Here is an 18,872-nt window from a genome sequence, read left to right as displayed (position 1 = left end):
CCCCCTTTTTAGGACTCCCTAAAAATACCTAGATAATTGACTTATAGAAAGATTTTTACAGTAATAGTCTTAGAGATTGTTGCCAAAAAAAAAAAAAAGATTTACCTAATTTAGGAAAAAAAAGAACCGTGGATGCAAGAAACACACATTTTATATTAAACACATTCATGTTATTCTTTGAGAACATTTGAGTTTTACATAACTGTCACAACTTATACCCTTTTCCTTTTATCCTTAGCAAGATGACTTTTCATTCTCAAGGAATCACAAGGAAGAATAGATTACTGCAGTACCTTTTTAACACAAACTCTAACAGTGCAATTGGATTAATTCCTCTTATCAGATTTAGATACTATCAAGGTTGTACTTAATAAATGTTTTTACCACAGCATGCCTTCTGGTACCAACAGATGTTCCTAGCAGTAAAAGCACTGACGGAATTTATGAAGGATATTTGGAAGTTTGAAATAGTTATTTTATCAAAGATTTCATTTAAGATTTAATTAAATAATAGATGACTACTGAAGCAGATCCATTTAAGACAATTAAATTATACCTTAGCTTTACAGTGGAGACTGAAATTGGTTAAAATGAGCAGCAGATTTAATTGGTATTTAAAAAAAAGTCATTATTAAAAAGAAAACTGTGGTAAAACAGTCGATACTATTTCAAAATGATATGATTGTAATATAAAAAAAAAAAAAAAAAAAAAAAAACACACACATCCTGTCCCTGGGGAGCCATAAATGACTCCAAATGGCAAATACATATGTAAGAACTTCCCTGCAATTACAACACTAAGTCATCAGTTAGCAATGTGCATAGTGAAAGAACCTGCAAGCACGTAATTGTAAAATACACACTTTGTGTGGTATTATGGGAAAAATAACAAAATAAATCTTCTTTTTGAAAGCAGAAAAGAATACAGTCTATTAAATTTGTAAAACAGTTCAAGACACACACATCACATTATCCAAATGAATGTGCTAAATTGGCAATATATATATATTTTTAACAAACAACAATGCTGAATTCATATTAATATGGCAGCACTGTTCTTGTCTCGAATTTTTGTTAAAGACACCCCATTCTGTATTTAAGCATTAACTTATGAGCTATTTAAAGTCTTTTTTTTTTTTTTTTACTGTCTGTTATTATGAATTAAATACAATTTTATATTGATGAACTCTTCTGGGCTGCAACAACAGTCTATAAAATCAAAACAGACTTTCTTATTACTAATGAGTTAATGCTTCGTGAATCGATAATCACAGGCTATATTAGTCCAAATTCAGACAAGATTCACTGCATGTAGGATCTAATCTTTCTGTATTAAAAATGAATGCTTAAGTTTTAGGAAGTGTTTAAAAAATAACACAGTAAAATAAGTTACAGCATTAAGAACCTTTATTTTAAAACACAGATACACACACACACACAGACACACACACACACACACACACACACATATATAACATACAAATTATATTCGTGACAGCCAACATGTTTTTCTCCAAACAATGGAAATGTCTAAAAAAACTGAATATGTATTCCCTTTAACCCTGTACATCATAGTGATGCCCTGAAAACAAACATCACATCATGCATAATATATGAGAAAAAAACACACATGTTTTAAACATATTATTAAAACAATAATAAAAAAAAGCCATGCAGTACTAGAGGGTCAACATTTTTTATATGTACACTCACAAGCATTTGGTGCACACAGTGCCACCTGTGACTAACTGTTGTAACTGCAGCCTGTTTAACATGGCACAAAGTATTTGACTGCTATAATTTGTGAAAGCAGATCAAAGAGAAGGTCATATTTTAATTGTCTGCACACCCCGACCGGACAGTCTCGGCATAGGTCTGCCCAAATGCAAGTTAACTTGTCTAATTATAAGAAATGAGTATCTTGTTTCCAGGTGGCCCCTGTGACTGGCAGTGGGCAAAGTTGCACAGTTACAAACATACACAGTCTATCATAGAAAATGAAATACAAGAGCACACATACGTATAAAGAGCAATGCACAGAGAAGAAAAACAGCAGCAGTTCAAAAATCAATTTAAAAAGATTTAAACATTTTAAGTGAAACAACATTGAACAGGTGGGCACAGATCCAGGGCAGAGAAGTTTACAAATAGGAACATTAACCCATAATACTTTAGTATTTATTTATTTTTAAATGCTACCAACAGGCGGGCTTTCCAACATTTGGCTGCAATTGTGGGGCTTGCTCCAAAAAAAAAAAAAAAGAAAGAAAGAAAGAAAGAAAGAAAGAAAGAAAGAAAGAAAGAAAGAAAGAAAGAAAGAAAGAAGTTTAGGTTATACTGGGGAACCACTGCTGTTCATGTTCTCAGTAAATAAAGTGTTTATAGGCAGTTAAGCGTTTTTCGGTCTGGGACCAGCTTGCATTTTTTTTCTACTGTAAACATCTAAACTACCTTCAATGATAATGAACAGACAACAACACGTTGTGTTGTTATCCTATAGTGTGACCCTCACAGATTATCTATATGGTAGATGCCAGCTCAGAATCTGCAATTACCTGTTTGATAGCTTTTGACACTTAACTGTCACTTGTTGTCACGTATCGATCAGGAAATGCCTGCTCCGTAGGCTTTTGTTGCATATTGCCATAGTTTTGAATGAAACAGAAACAGAATTGTCTTACAGTCTTTACATTTTGAACACATTTCTTTACACCACTTGCCTTGTAGTTTGTATTTAAAATGTATGTGCAAGTAGCACAAGATTTGGAACTGAAAATCAACGGGATTCAAAAAGTTCAAATTGAAAGTATCTAGAGGTGGGTGGTAATCCTGTAAATTGTAGAACAGATTGTTGTCAATGAATTATACTACCAGGGAAATATGGAATAATAAACAGGAACAAAAATGTAATATTGAATATATTGTCAATTGTTACTTTTGCGTAACGTGATGACTGCAGACTTGATTATATATGACAGATGATGGAACTGGTCATTTTTCACCACTCCAATTAACAGCTTCTATTGACCCTCAAATAATTGGACACTTGCCAAAGCTCTATGGGTGAGGTCAACCTTTGCTAAATCTTATTGACTAATCTTATAAAAATAAAGCAAGCCCATCATTCCTAAATTATTCTAAAAGTCTTTCTCCTCCAACTTCCCCATTCCTTCCTTCCTAGTCCTCCATCATCTGGCCTTTGTTGACTTCTCACTGCCCTTAAAGGTGGTACCTCAACTGAAGACTGCTCCTTCTGGACTGGACGGTAGACCCTGGGCCCAAATGTCTAACCACCCTTTGCTACTTTCTATTCATTTATCAAAGCTGTGCATCAGTGTTTAATCTACAAGTACAATCGTGTAAACTGAGCCATGCCAGAGCAAGAGACCCATCACACACACACAGAGTAGCCAGGCCCAGGATTAGTTCTTTAAACAGCTCATTTGTAACTGTTTAAATCATGTTCCACTTGCAATATTTCAACAGTGATTATGATGCAACCTAGCTGAAAATAGCCAGTGTTCCAATTTTTATATCAGACTTTAGAGGAAGTATATTTATCAGTACATAAACACACTATACAATGCAAAATGAGTGGGCGTGCAAACGTTTGCTCTAGTCATAATAAGCCGGCACATGTTATTGTGTTTAATAATAGCAGCAACGTTTTTCCATTATTAAGAGTATGGGTGCTAGTGAATGAAAAACAGTGTGGCAAAAGAAGACTCTTTGTTCTGCTCTATAATGAGTACTTCTCACTGGCATTAGTAAAACAGTAAGGATCAATACACACTACTACTATTTCAGAACAAATTTTATATGTTTTTGCTTCCTCTGTAATGTATTTTAATCCTGTTTTGACTAACATGGCATATAAACATTGAATGCTGTTTGTATCATTCAGTGGTCTGTTACTAATATTTCTTGTTCATAAAATGACATGCTGGGGCATATTCAATTGATTCAAACTGCTGTTGTTTAAATCAATAAAACAAGACCCACCCTGGTATCTGTCACTGTTAAGATCAATTGAATAGACACTGATAACTTGCTGCATAATGTATAAGAAAATCATAATACTAATATCAAAGTGTTGTGCTTTAATTTAACTGATTTGCTTTGTTAGGTCTTACAGCACACCATTCCACTGCTAGTACTGTACTTTTAATACATTATAAAAAAAATGCTCATTTTATTTTAAGAACAGCATTTTTATTATAATCAATAATATTTTTATGCCCTTTCCTTGGCCCAGAAAATTCTTAAAATGAAAGTCTGTGCAGTTCTTAAAAAAAAAAAAAAAAAAAAGATAAACAACAGAGAACTATCAGCTATTAAAATAACAAATTCTCAGAACAATACCTGTTTTACTAGAATAATCTGAGGCAAGCAGTTGCAGTACTGACAGAGTTGTGGGCTTTCACTGGAAATGCATTCACTTCACATCTGTCTGATTTGGAACTGAACTGCCTCGCAAATGAGAAGTCCCAACAGCTGGCCCAGGCTTCCACTGGGAAAATTTAAATTCTACAGAATGTTATCCATCCAATATATACCTTCAGTGCCCTTGCAAACAACAGTTTTACATATAAATGAATACAGTACTTTTTAATAGGAACACAGCTTGATTCTTGGTCAAGCAAATATTAAAGGGAATTTTTATATAAGCCTTTTCATCAGGTGTTAGGTGACAGTAAATGACTGAAACAGTACTGGCAGTGTGTCATAGTTTTGGGTAACACTCATAATTGCAAAATACTGTCAAATCTCAGGTTTTAATAAATACACAAATAAATGACTAACGGTCAGACAGGCTGGAAAAGGGGTGAAAAGGTCACATGCATGACTCTGCACATTTACTGTATCACTTCACTTCATCCATTTCCTTTTTTTGTTAACGTTCATTTTATCATTGGTATCTACTTCTTTTTGATTGCCCACTTCATGCCAGTTTATCCATAGTATGTATAGATAAAGGGTCTCTTCTAAGATTCTCAAAATATTTTACAAAGCAGCGCTGGTTATTGCATATGAATGCAATGCGCTTATTTATTATTATAAATATTTCAGCAGATTAACTGTAATAAGTGATAAGGCAATAAGCACAGTTAGCTAAGTTTTAATAAAGTGGTTCAGAAGAAAAAGTCATGCCTTCTAACACCTCATCTAATCGTAACAAGACGCTTACATCCCTATATATAAAAAAAGTAAACAGACTACAGAATGAATTGCAGTTCATGACCTATATAAACTAGCAGTGTCTAAAGTTTAGTTTTCACATGTATTTGGCTACACTCTGGTTCTAGAAGTTGTTGTAAATAACCTCAATATGTAATGATTTTCTGTCTAACCTAATTACTGCTCATATCTAGGACAATGTTGCTTTCAATGAAGATTTATCAGAAGACCTAATCATGAATGAGGACTCAGAATCACAAAATACACATCAAAATTCCGGATATTTCCCAACTGGAAATTGGCTGTTCCTGGGTTCAAATCCTAGCTCAGTAACTGACTTACTGAACAACCTAACTAGTCCCTTGATCATGAAAAATACACATTTAATTAAAGTATAATTACAGTTTGTAAATATAATACAGTGTTATCCAAAAATGTATTGTATCATACTGGAGCTAATTCGTCCACATATATAATATCAAATCATATTTATATAGCACCCTTCATACATGTGTATCTCATAGCACTTTACTGGACACAAATATTATCAGACTTAAAACAAACAAATATGTCAGATGAAAAACAATAGTTTTAAGAAATATATAATGTAAACACCAGTAACTAAATTAAAAATATATATATATATATATATATATATATATATATATATATATATATATATATATATATATATATAATGCATATAATTTTTACAAAGTACTGTATCAAAACTGTGACACACAATAAAACTAAAACATATACAGTGCCTATAGAAAGTCTACACCCCCTTTCAAAATTTTTACCTTTTGTTGCCTTATAGCCTGGAATTAAAATGCATTAAAATAGTTTTTTTTCATTTAACTACATATCAGACCCCATGACTTCCAATTGAAAAAAATATTCTAGAAATTTGTAGAAAATGAATTAAAATAAAAACTGAAATAGCTTGTTTGGATAAGTGTTCATCCCCCTTGTAATAGCAATCCTAAATTAGCTCAGGTGTAACCAATCGCCTTAAAAATCACACACCAAGTTAAGTTAAGGCACAGATCAGGGGATGGGTATAAAAAATATCAAAGGCCTTGAATATCCCTTGGAGCATGGTCAAGACGATTCTTAAGAAGTGGATGTGTATGGCACCACCAAGACCCTGCCTAGATCAGGCCGTCCCTCCAAACTGAATGACCGAGCAAGAAGGAGACTGATCAAAGAGGCTACCCGGAGGCCAATGGCAGCTTTGCAAGAGCTACAGGCTTTTATGGCCAAGACTGGTCAAAGTGTGCATGTGACAAAAATATTCCAAGCACGCCACAAATCTGGCCTGTATTTTGCTCAAGAAAGCCCACCTTGAATCCTGTTTGAAGTATGCAAAAGAACACTCAGGAGATTCTGTAGCCATGTGGCAAAAGTTTTGTGGTCTGACAAAACTAAAATTGAACTTTCTGGCCTAAATATAAAGCGTTATGTTTGGTGCAAACCCAACACAGCACATCACCCAAAGAACACCCTCCCTACTGTGAAGCATGGTGGTGGCAGCATCATGTTATGGGGATGTTTCTCATTGGCAGGACTGGGGCACTTGTCAGGATAGAAGGGAAAATGAATGTAGCAAAGTACAGAGAAGTCCTTGAGGACTGAAACTGGGACGGAAGTGCACCTTTCAGCATGACAACGACCCAAAGCACACAGCCAAAGTTACACTGGAGTGGCTAAGGTCAAAAAGGTAAATGTCCTTGAGTGGCCCAGTCAGAGCCCCAACCTAAATACAGTCGAAAATTTGTGGCATTACTTGAAGATTGCTGTCCATGAATGCTCCCAAAGGAACTTGACATAGCTTGAACAGTTTTGCAAAGAAGAATGGTCAAATATTGCCAAATCTAGGTGTGCAAAGTTGGTAGAGACCTATCCCAACAGACTCACAGCTGTAATTGCTGCCAAAGGTGCTTCCACCAAGTATTAACTCGGGGGGGGGGGGGGGAGACTTATCCAATTATGATCTTTCAGTTTTGTATTTTTAACACATAATTTTTTTCTCAATAAAAATTCTCATTTAAATGCATGAAATGCTGATGCACTGATACAACAAAATGTGAAAAAAGTTCAAGGGGGTGTAGACTTTCTATAGACACTGTATTATACAAATGGGATTACCAACAATCCCACATTCAGGGATCTAAGATTACGACTGGGGATATATGGGGTAAGCAGTTCTCCAAAACAGGTTGGTGCCAAATTATTTAGGGCCTATAAGTTAATAACAGTATTTTAAAATCAGGAAGCCAATGCAAAGAAGCCAACACTGGGGTGATATGTTCCTTTTTTCTGGTTTTAGTCAAGATTCTAGCAGCAGCATTTTGAACCAGCTGCAAAACGAGACAATACACATTTTGGAATGTCAGAAAATAACGCATTACAATCATCAATTCTGGAGGATACAAAGGCATGTACTAGTCTTTCAAAGTCAGATGTAGAGATTATAGGTCTAAGTTTTGCAATACTTCTCAGATGATAAGAAGACGATTTTGTAAATTTTTTGATATTCTGTAGTTAATTATTTTATTTTTTCTGGTGTTACTGCTATGTTTCATCTTTTCTTTCCTGCCAAGGCCTACAACACTTGACAGTATAAGAAGTGTTATGTATGTAGTCAATCTTGTCAAGGAACTCAGCTTTGCCCATAAAAGCAAAACATTCCTTGAATTGCCTTCAGCATCAGGTTACTGCTGCCAGCGAGACAATCAGCCTAGGACAGCTGTTCAGAAAGATTGCTTTTCTTTCTTTTTTTCACTTTCCGTATCACAGGGAAATAAAGAGCTGTCACATCCTGCTTGACAGTGGCGCTTTCCTATTTTAAAAGTCTCAGGATTCTTCAAGCAGAGCCATGATTGTTTATCTTCACACAGCCTGTGAGATGAGGATGACTAAACATTCAGAGGTTGTGAAATCAACTGACTATCAACTGCATTCCAGATGCAATATTTCCTTAAGCAGACAGGGAAGTGGTATATTTGGCCATCAGGTGGTGCTATGCACAACATTCCATAATTGCTGTTGTGTCATGTGGCAGGGGTTAATTTGTAAAAGAAAGGTAGATAGTGTAGTGCTATTTATATGAAAGTGTGCATTATTTGTCTGCACTGTAGCCATACGACTGCCTTTTAAATATTGATTTTATATATGATAAAGTGACCTGTCATGAAGTGATTAATTTGCCATGCTGTCTGGCCCTTTACTTGAGACAATGGTTAAAATAACTTAAGCTAAGATGCCTGCAGAGGATTGTGACTTCTGAAAAGCATCAATCAATAAGCACAATCAGTGAGCATGCATAGGATACATTGATGGTGCACAGGGTGCACAGGGCAATATATATATATATATATATATATATATATATATATATATATATATATATATATATATATATATATATATATATATATAAATATATTTTAAATCATTCACTCTGCTAATAGCAACATGTAGTTTTACAGTTTTACTATGTCAGGCTATGTACCAAAATATTTAAATTGGAACTTATTGTATAGGTTTTATTCAGCACGTGTCTGTAAATCTGCAAAGCATTCCTTATCAGCATTTCCTGTCTTGAAAACATAAGAAAAAACAAACCCGCTTCACATAATACAACAGGAAACAATGCCAAGATAAGCTAACTCTTTTTATTGCTTAGGGTATATAGAATAGTTGAGATGTAAGGTTATGTAAACGCCACTCAGGCATATCTACATGTGACAAGCTCAATAAAAAAAAAGTTATTTCTTTTGACTTAATACAAGCAACAATGTAATAGGCAGGCTATGTTCAAATTTTTAGTCAGGATTGACAGGACGTATTGAGTCGTGACAAAGAGATCTGTATGGTGGCCTGTTTTAACAATAACATTCAGAGACATGGACATTTTCATTAGATTACAGCATTGGTGTAGTTAAAGCCAGGGAAGCAGGACGTCTCCAATAAGGTAATTGTCAATTGAAATTGCTGGCTAATTTAGATGGATTTTTTTATAAAACAGATGGATAGGTTAATTGATTAGGATTATGAAGATAAACCTTGCACAAATACTGTGAACTTATAATTCCATATATCACTCATACACGCTTCACATCTAGGTTTTTGCTGCCTTTGTTTGTGGAGTGTTTTTTTCTTATTTTTAGACGACCGAATGCAATAATTCTTAGGTGATAAATAGATATGTGTTCAGATTGTCATCACCACCAACTACATTAAACATCACGCTGAATAATCACAGGTTAAATTTAGCTGGCAGGAAGGAAGTCAAGATACTTGACGACAGTGACAAGCCTCATTCTCCTTGTGAACTGGCTTTATTGGTATAGAAATAAAATATAAATCTCTCTCTCTCTCTCTCTCTCTCTCTCTCTCTCTCTCTCTCTCTCTCTCTCTATATATATATATAAAATCTTTATTTAGTCGCCTGTTCTATAAATGACTTAATAGGAAAATGCCATTGATGGCGTGACGGCATCATAATGAAAGGAAGACTGAAATGAGTGGGAGGTTTTTTACTGGTGTTTCCCACATAAACGAGCTTTGGCATACAGAAAAACGCAGCTTTCTAAACATAAAAAGACTAACGAACCTTCCAGGTTCCCATTTTGTCAGCTACAATTTTTGTTAAAGCAAGTTTGTTGCAGTCTACTTAACCCTGGAGTTTTGTTTTAAACATATAGAATTTATTATTATTATTATTATTATTATTATTATTATTATTATTATTATTATTATTATTATGTTAATGTTCTTGGGCATTACTTCACTTTGGCATGGTTCCTGAGCTGTTGAGTTAACTTGTAAAAATGCCACTGTATTTTATTATACTTTCTTAGTGGTACTCACGTGTGGATTCCAGTCCATTCCAGTCTATGACAGTGCTCTAACCAGGTCCTAAACTATTTAACAGAACCTACCAGTTCACTTGGACTTGAATAGAACAAGGTTCTGGAATAAGCCATAAGTCAGTTAAACTGCTTTAAATATTGCCTGTTTGTTGTCCTAGAAACTGAGTATTGACCTCACTCCTTTTCTTAGATTCCCTCTTCAAAAGCTTCACTTCACCACCTCCGGAAGGTGGGAAGGCCACTATGGAAACAAACTGCATGCAGAACTAAAGAGCCCCAGTGTATAAATATCTTTTGAACTAAATGTTAAAGTTTAGTTAACAACTATATCAACAAGGTGGTCCATTGGGGGGTGAGGGCTTTAGGGTAATGCCCTTCTCAGTTTAAGTACAAAAGCCCCATTTACAGGTTGATATCTGAATAGGATGTAATTTGGAATAAAAACATGCTAAGGTGGGGTAAACTTCACAGCAGACCTGAACAACATGGTACCTCAACTAACATGCAGAGTTCAACTTGGGCAATCTGGTTACTGACAAACCTACTTGTACCATGCAAAAGGTTTGGTATCGTCCCGTATAACACTGCTAACCTTTCAATACTTTACAGATAGCCCTAATTTTGCAGTAACCAGGCTTTTCATAACCTTATACAGTGTCATAGTTACCATGCCATTGTTGTATTACATTTTAACATAGTCTGCTCTATACCATGCTTGCTATCAATCTTCATATGCTTTACATTTGCTATGCCTAACTACCCTATACTACGCTTTTACAACAATGCATTTGCACATATTTATAGTGGGAGAAAAATCCAACACAACCAGAAAATTCTCAAAATGAAACTGTTTAGCATGTTTTATAAATTAAGCAGATTTAATATGCCGTCATTACTTGGTGAAGATTTGGTCAAGTACCATGAGCAGTTAATGAACAACACTAGGTTAAAAGATTTTCAACTCCATGTGGGCAGATGCTACGTATGCTTAACAGTCCCATGACATTAACCCACAGTCTCATGACTTACCGACATTACAAACCACAAATCCAAATATGGATCTGACAGATCTACAGTAGTCAGGCACCCTTTGCCCACAGGAGAGACTGAACTGGTATTCATTAGAACAGAGACTTTATCTATTAAAAATAACCTTTCAGGACCAGGAACAAAAAACATTCTGTTGGAGGTGGCTCCACGGGTGAGACACAAAACCTATTGAGGAGGGTTTTAGAAACACAGGATTGCTTTTCTTTTTCAAATATTAATAGAACCTTTTTTATCTGAAACAGAAAACTAAAGTCAATGGAAAAAACAGTTTAAATACCCCTCTTGGTCAATCACACAATTATAGGTAATGTTTTACTTTCAAATTAGTTCAATTAATAGTTATAAGGCTTGGAAAACAGCAGCAGCACTGCATTGCCGATTAACATTCAGTGGATGTTTTTATATTTAGAACATTCCATGACTTTTATAACATTCTCACCACAAAGAGGGTGATATAATCCCCAAAATACAGTACTTTGACAAGAATATGGTGTATGCACTCAGGAAGCAAATCTTAGGATATGTTTAATGAGTTAACAAACATCAGCGAATGACATCTGACAAGAGCAAAAGATTATGATTCTACCCCACAATTCACCAAAGGGTTACTTTGCTATCCAGCTTGAATGGTTAGTGTGGGTAAGACAGTTATCACTCACGTTTTTGTTCCTTTTGGTGTTTTGTTTTTTCCAAAGTGTGGGCTTTAACTGTAAAGCGATAAACTTTTGAAACTGTAGACTCTTCAGAAGATAGCTTGTGTTTGTGTTTGAGTAAGAGGTAGATCCTGGAAACAGGAAGTCTACAGTGCAAGTTTAAATGCATTATAGTCTTTGCTATGAGACGTTTTGTTAGGTTCAAGCTTTTAACAATGCAATGCTCCGTCTTAATGTTCCTATCTGATTTACGCATGCAACAGTGTACAATATGGAGGGTGGTGAATTAGTGAAGGGTCCTTACACAGAAAAGTAAAGTACATGTACATTTGGAAATTACTGAATCATAAAATAAAGAGTGAGTACTGCAACGACTGCTTTATCTGATCTTTGCCCTTTTCCATTTTAGAACAACACTGTTTACATTCTGTTTTAGAATAAGCAGGGAGATGGGCTGGGTTCCCATGCAAGGCTCAATAGCATGGACTGGCTTCACAGGAGCCAGGCATTGTAAGCGTTTGGGTTCTTCTATCCAGGAAGGAAACATCTTAGTCTGTCAAAATGAGGAAATCAAAATCCTGAATCAAAATGCATGCATTTGGTAGTGGTTCAAAGGCTTGGTTTACAGGCAAAAATAAAAACACGTTTCACCTTTTTCACATGATATTTTGGTGGTACCTTTCAGGCAGTTGTGTTGACACATAGTTTTCTTTTAAGGAGAGAAATTCTCCTTCAACATTCAAATGACCTAATTAATGTTAAATTATAGGATGATATATTTAAATGTTTTGCGTCAGTGTTCCAATTTGCCAAAGTCTCTTGGTAGTTTAAAGCAATCATCTATCAGTATTATTCTGTAAATGTGCTTATAAAATGACAAGAATATAAAGCACTATCATTTTAGGAGTCATCTGCAAAAGGCAATCATTTTAAACATTGAATAAATGATGTCACATTAAAAAAAATAAATAAATAACAGCAGTGAAGAGGACTCTAAACCACTGTATAGTATAAAGTTGCACAATGTTACATCACAAATGGGATCTTCACTGCTGAAGTCTCGTGAACAGAAGGTATGGCTTTTTGAACTTGTTTCCATGCAAAAAAATAATAAAAGCATACTAATTAGTCAATTTGCAGTGCTTGTTAATGTGAGAAGGTGTTTACCACCCCTTTCAGGTATACCATGTTTGTGGCAGAGCACTTCCTATATTGTGAGAAATGTGTGTGATATGTACATGGTATGTCGCATTCTCATGACAATGGAGAGAGCATCTGAAGTTTCTAAACTGAACATAGAATAATTTACATAATCTTTGAAATAAAAGGATACACATTTACTTTTTTTTAGGAGGCACAGAGCTTATTTCTGAGATGTGGAATGAGACCACAGGTGAAGGGCTGGCACAGTATTTTTGTGCAATGTACTGGTTTCCTTTTGGTGCTAATAGCCAAGGGAAGTAAAACCCTGGACACCCCTTAAGTTTAACTGTTTGATTTATGAATTAATTCGTGCTTCTAAAAACAAGAATAAGAACACTAATGACTTTTGTAATTTATATAATTAACACACTATCTCTACCTTCATTAGGAAACAATCTCTGATTCAAATGTGCTCTGTTGTTGAGTCTGAGAGCTGTCAGTCAAAAGCAGAGCTATTCAGTTTTCACAGACTAATCCCTTGGGTGTTATTTAAACATTGACCTACATCTTAAAGTGTGGTACACTATTCAATTTCTTTGCACACCTCTAATTCAAACCCAAACAGTTATTGCTATGGCTGGGGCAACCACACAAGGCGCTGTCATTTCCATCTTACTGTTAAAGCTAGATCCAGACATGCAATAAATCACTCAGCTATCACAAGGAGGTACAAGATACATACATTCATCCTGTCTTTTATGGATTAAAGCAACTGTAGTATTAAAAACAATCCTCTTAAGTACAAGCTGTTAAAAGCTGGAAAGCCCAAGTGGTATGAATGGTAATAATAGGTGTCTGTACATATTTTCTGGCTGAAATAAGCACCAGGTGTGTTAAGCAATAGGATCCACACTGCAGGATATGACAGGATACTTGCAGGCATTGATAGTAGCAAACCCAGGGAAAAAGGCCAATCACCAAAACCTTCTCCTGCAGCTTGTGGAAACTGTCATAGTGCTGCTCATTGTATAAAGGCAAATGTAGGTCATGTACAATATGGAATTGCATACTTACACTGGGGTTGTGTTTTGAAGGAAATTTAATGGAATTTGGTTTGCTTTCCAAGTTCACTTCCGTAACTAGGAGAGACTTCAAGAGTGTTTACAAAGTCTCTCTTTTTAAAACTAGATCAGATAGTACTCTAAAAATAACCTAGCAGGTGGTAGACACAATACTTGAACACAAAAGGCTTTACAACCACATTGGTTTTCCACGCCCATGCCGAGATGAATGGGTGAAGAAAAGAGTATGGTTAAAGCAGTGAGATTTAGATAACTGGGTACATGTTTAGGGAAATATGTCTATACAGAGACAAAGCTAAGTATAAGACTTAGAAACACAGTTATAAGAATGCATATCTATCCCTTTTAAATTTTACAAATGTAATGAAGCAGGTTTGAAGACACAAGCAAATTAGCACATGTACAAAACAAGCCTTTAGAATGGAAAAGTTAATTGTCCTGTTATCCCAACTAAATTATTTGGTATGCCTTACAAAGACGATGAGAAACAGTCAATGATTCAAAACAGCACACTGATGATGAATAAAAAAATTAAAAAAAAGTCTAAGTGCTGTAGCAGGATCGAAAGGTAAGGTTACCATTAGCTGGCAGGTAGGTGAAGCGCTGGCACTGGCTTCTCTTCCTCTTTCCATTGCAGACATAAAAATTCACCTGGATGGGACTGCTTATCCTCTGATTTCGGTACAGGGGGACCTCAACCACTAATGAAGTCTATAACAAGAAACATACATACTCACTGAGTAAGGACAAGACAGTAGCAATGGTCTATAAAACAACCAACTGACTTTATAGCGACCCTGTATATACCGGTATGTATCACTGAATGTGTATAATGTATAAAATATATGACTTGTTATGTGTAAAACAAAATTATTATGTGTCATAAATCAAATTTAGGATTTTCTTGTTTGTTTGCTAAACATTATAAATAAAAAAAATAAAAAAAACAGGCAAGTTCTATATCATTATAAAATATTTATAAGATGACAGTACAACAACAACAATGTATTAGACCTATAACCTAAAGTAATTGTTAATCAGGTCTGAGGTTAATTGTATTATTGTATATTATAGAAGAAGAATCTCACTCTCTAATATAGGAGTTTGCAGTACTTTTTATCAATTGAAAAAAAGTTAATGGGTGAATACAGTATTTATAGTAGTTATTTCATCTTTATAATTAATATGCAATATTCAATGTAATGATATAATAATGTTCTAAAAGGTTTGCCTTTATTCGTGCTTTGTCATTTTCTTTACTGAGTTGGAGTAGCATGAACAAAGTGCCCCAGTTATTAGTTAGCACAAGACAAATCAACTGCGGTAACACCTGACAGTGATTTCCGTTGTTTCTGCTTATTTCTATTCTTGTTGTGTAGAAAGCGTGACTGTGAAGACTTTCCATAGTGTTGGTTTAGTGTCTGTGTTTTATTTTGTTTAGCCCAAGGTCTGAATAACCATTTTTGACAGGAATGGGAAATGTTTATATCAAAATAATGTCAAGATATACTTTATTTAATGTTCATATTCAATTTTTTTCTGTTTCACAGAAGGCACTACTCTGCAACAATGGTACCAAAAAAAACAAGGAAATATTTGGAGAAAAGCTGGCCAGTGGCAACATGTTACCTAGGCCCAAAATGACTCTGTGCCCCAGCTTGGGTGGCCCAAAAAGACACCATTATTTTATTAGAAGCTAAGAGCTTCTACACATTGTGTTGGGAAGCAGGGATTTTGGGTGGAAAGAAAACTAGGTAATTCCCTTGCAGTGTGTGATTGTGCTGCACACACAATCTCCTGCTATCAGCCCATCCCTGTATGTACAGACATCTGTCTATTAAAATACTGTCTGTTCAGCAATGGACAAGAAGCAAGGTGTCGTGGAAACACTGTTTTGCACCTAATGTTGACACATGTAGTTAAACATTTAAGTTTATAGCAGATTGGAAAGAGATTTATATTTGTAACTGAGACAGTGGTAATTGGCACGTACAGGCAACAGGGAACAGAGACTGTGCAGCTGAAAATAATAACCGTCTATGGAGAAAAAAAAGGCTGCTTTGTTGATGATCGAAAACATATTTGATGTAATTTCTCACAGAGGCATTTTATAGAGCTCTAAGCACAATACAAAAACAGATAGTGAATGCAGGCTTGGAAGGCTTTTGTTTGGGAGACATTTTTTTAAAATACGCATAAAATAAAAACAGGCCTTGGCACAGGCACTCTGCCACATTATCCTCTGTTATATAAAAACACTTTATATCAACTTGCTTTATTGGAATTAAATGCATGATTACATTCAAATGGCATATAGTAAAAATAATACAAAATGAATAGCAAATAAAAAAAATATAAAAATTCAGAGTTTGCAGGTACTAGTTTTATCAATTAGATACTACTTATGTGTAACAGTAACAGTTTTGCTTAAATAATGTGCCAAAATAAATACACATAGCTCGGAAAATATATCCGTTTACCAAAGATGATGGCCATGCTTTATATTACCTGGGCAGTGACTAACTAGTGTTAATAATCATGGTAAAAAGCCATAATCACTTGCTAATAACATGAGCAGTGTACTAATAATGTACTCTCACTCGATGTATAATTGCTATCAAAACACAAGTCCTCAGATGTTTCTTATTTTATTGAGCATTTGTAGTTGCCGACCAGCAAGCAAAAATTTAATACCACAACTACTGACAATAGAGTAACTATTTTGTTAAAAGGCCACATTTATTTGAGATGGGGGGAACATAAATTCATACCAACTACAGTACCTAACATTTACATCATTTCATCTGGTGGATTTAAAGTCGCTACAGCTTTGTATATCACAGTTAATTGATACACAATGAATCACTCTGTTCCATAGTCTGGTGTTAATTACAAAAGGGCTGTCAGTTACTAGGTGTGCTATGAAAGTTTTATATTTTCTCTCACCGAATGGTGGTAAAAATAATAGATTACATTTGTTGTGTGCATTTAATAAAAGTGAACAATTGCACTTTAAGGAGAGTAGACTATGCAGTTAATATGCAATACATAAAAATAATGTCTCAAGGATATTACCTGAATTAAAAAATCCTTTGGACTCTGAAGAGCAGGACACAGCAGACAAATAGCAACATCCTTCTAGAGAATAACTTTATTCTTCAAGGTTGACTTTTACTAGGCCACAGTCTCTCCAGTGCAGGGTATTCTGTAAGGTCAGGAGATGCATGCACTGGCAAGGCAGGGCTGCAGCAGCAGCAGTGCTTCTGACGACTGCTGCTTGTCAGTGTTACCATTGAGCCGGATAGCTCTCCTTCCCTTCCCATAGGAGCCAACCGACCTACCCATAACAAAAGGAGGACGACCCCCAAGGCCCTAGTGACTGGGATCCAGACATTGCACTTTTATCACAAGTTCAAGTCTTTGACAAGATGTGAACTCATGACATTGAAGTCAGAGGAAAGATACACTGTGGGTGCAGAACAAAAGTGTCTAAGTGTTACCAACTAAACCATTAGTGATGTCAGCTTCACTCCCCCACCACCCTAGCTAACCCCAGTGACTAAGTTGTTGTAGTTTATCCTGTTGTACATTAATCTTAGCTGTACTTACAGACTTGATTGACTCCTTGTCAACTTTTGCGTCCATCTCCCATATGTGGTGGCCATCTTAAAAAAAAAAATATATATATATAATAATAATAATAATAATAATAATAATAATAATAATAATAATAAATAATAATGCAATGTAAGGCATTAGCTGAGGTATTATATTCATTTGTACTAAAAATGTTTGTTGACTAAAGTTACAGCAGATCCTCTACTGTAGCTGTGTCTACAAAAGGATTATTTGTTTATTTAGTACAGGCCTTTATCCAAGTTGACTTACAGAGACTAGGGTGTGTGAACTATACATCAGCTGCAGAGTCACTTACAACAACATCTCATTTGAAAGAAGGAGCACAAGGAGGTTAAGTGACTTACTCAGGGTCACACAGTGAGTCAGTGAGCGAGCCAGAATTTAAACCGGGGACCTCCTGATTACAATCCCTTTTCGTTATCCACTGGACCACACAGTCTCTTATAATTATTGCATAGCAAATCCTTTCATCTCGCTAAACCAGGTTGCTGCCTAAAAAGGGATGTCAGCAAACTATGATACAGAACTAGTATTTAACAATTTGGTTCACGACAATTTCCCATTATTAAAGTGTTACAAAAATAAATACATTTATTTTAACTTTGCTATTTAATTTTGTGGGTCATACAGGTGCTTGCTCCCTCCTGTTCGATTCCTGTTCACTTCAATCATAGCACTAGCAATATGATCTTTATAAAAAACATTTTGTTGACCCATGACGTACACATAAGAAATATCAACACAATCGGGATTTTTTTTAAAACATGCATTTCAGTGATAGCATTGTGCATCGCCCGTTTGTTCAATTCTTGTATACAATAGAAATTTCATGAGAAAACTATATTTCTGGATGGAGAATCTCTCCACTAATCAACACGTCATAGCCAAGCGCCACAAAAACTCTGTGTGGCTTGCATTCATGTCGCTAATTTTGGTTTGGCCTCTCAGTCACGCACGGCAAGGCCAAAAAGGGAGACAGCTGTCTTTAGAGCCTGGAGGAAGGGCTGCCCTCAGCCATGGATTCCCTAAGGTTTCCTCCTACCAACGACTAGGGAGTTTTCCTTACCTGAGTGCTGAGAGGTTCGTATTTAGTTTCTGAACGGTGCGTGGAAGGCTGGAGAGGCCGGGTTCTCCCTCATTGCATTTCATGCTCTGGGGGATGGGCTCATGTTTCAGATGCTTACTTTTCATTCATCCTTCTCCTATTTTTGGGAGTAGGTGGCATTGTGGCACTGCAGTTGTCTTTT

At 35.5% G+C, this 18,872-nt stretch overlaps 1 protein-coding gene across 4 annotated transcripts in view; it reads right to left on the bottom strand.

The window, feature by feature from the left end:
- The window catches only part of LOC121313331 (nuclear factor of activated T-cells, cytoplasmic 1-like), a 124,204-nt gene that overhangs the window by 36,415 nt on the left and 68,917 nt on the right, over nt 1–18,872 (bottom strand). For 3 of the 4 annotated variants that reach the window (XM_041245737.1, XM_041245739.1, XM_041245738.1), the window contains exons 7-8: nt 17,596–17,651; nt 14,565–14,697 (exon numbers count right to left, since the gene is read on the bottom strand). The exons of the other annotated variant lie outside the window; for it this stretch is intronic. In XM_041245737.1, coding sequence (XP_041101671.1) covers nt 14,565–14,697; nt 17,596–17,651 — 189 coding nt within the window. The remainder of the gene's footprint in view (nt 1–14,564; nt 14,698–17,595; nt 17,652–18,872) is intronic. 4 annotated transcript variants of the gene reach the window in all.

This window comes from Polyodon spathula, chromosome 3 (assembly GCF_017654505.1).
Source record: "Polyodon spathula isolate WHYD16114869_AA chromosome 3, ASM1765450v1, whole genome shotgun sequence".
In the NCBI taxonomy this organism is placed as follows: Eukaryota; Metazoa; Chordata; class Actinopteri; order Acipenseriformes; family Polyodontidae; genus Polyodon; species Polyodon spathula.
The sequence above is the reverse complement of the archived record's forward strand: the minus strand, read 5'-3'. Positions and strand labels throughout refer to the sequence as shown.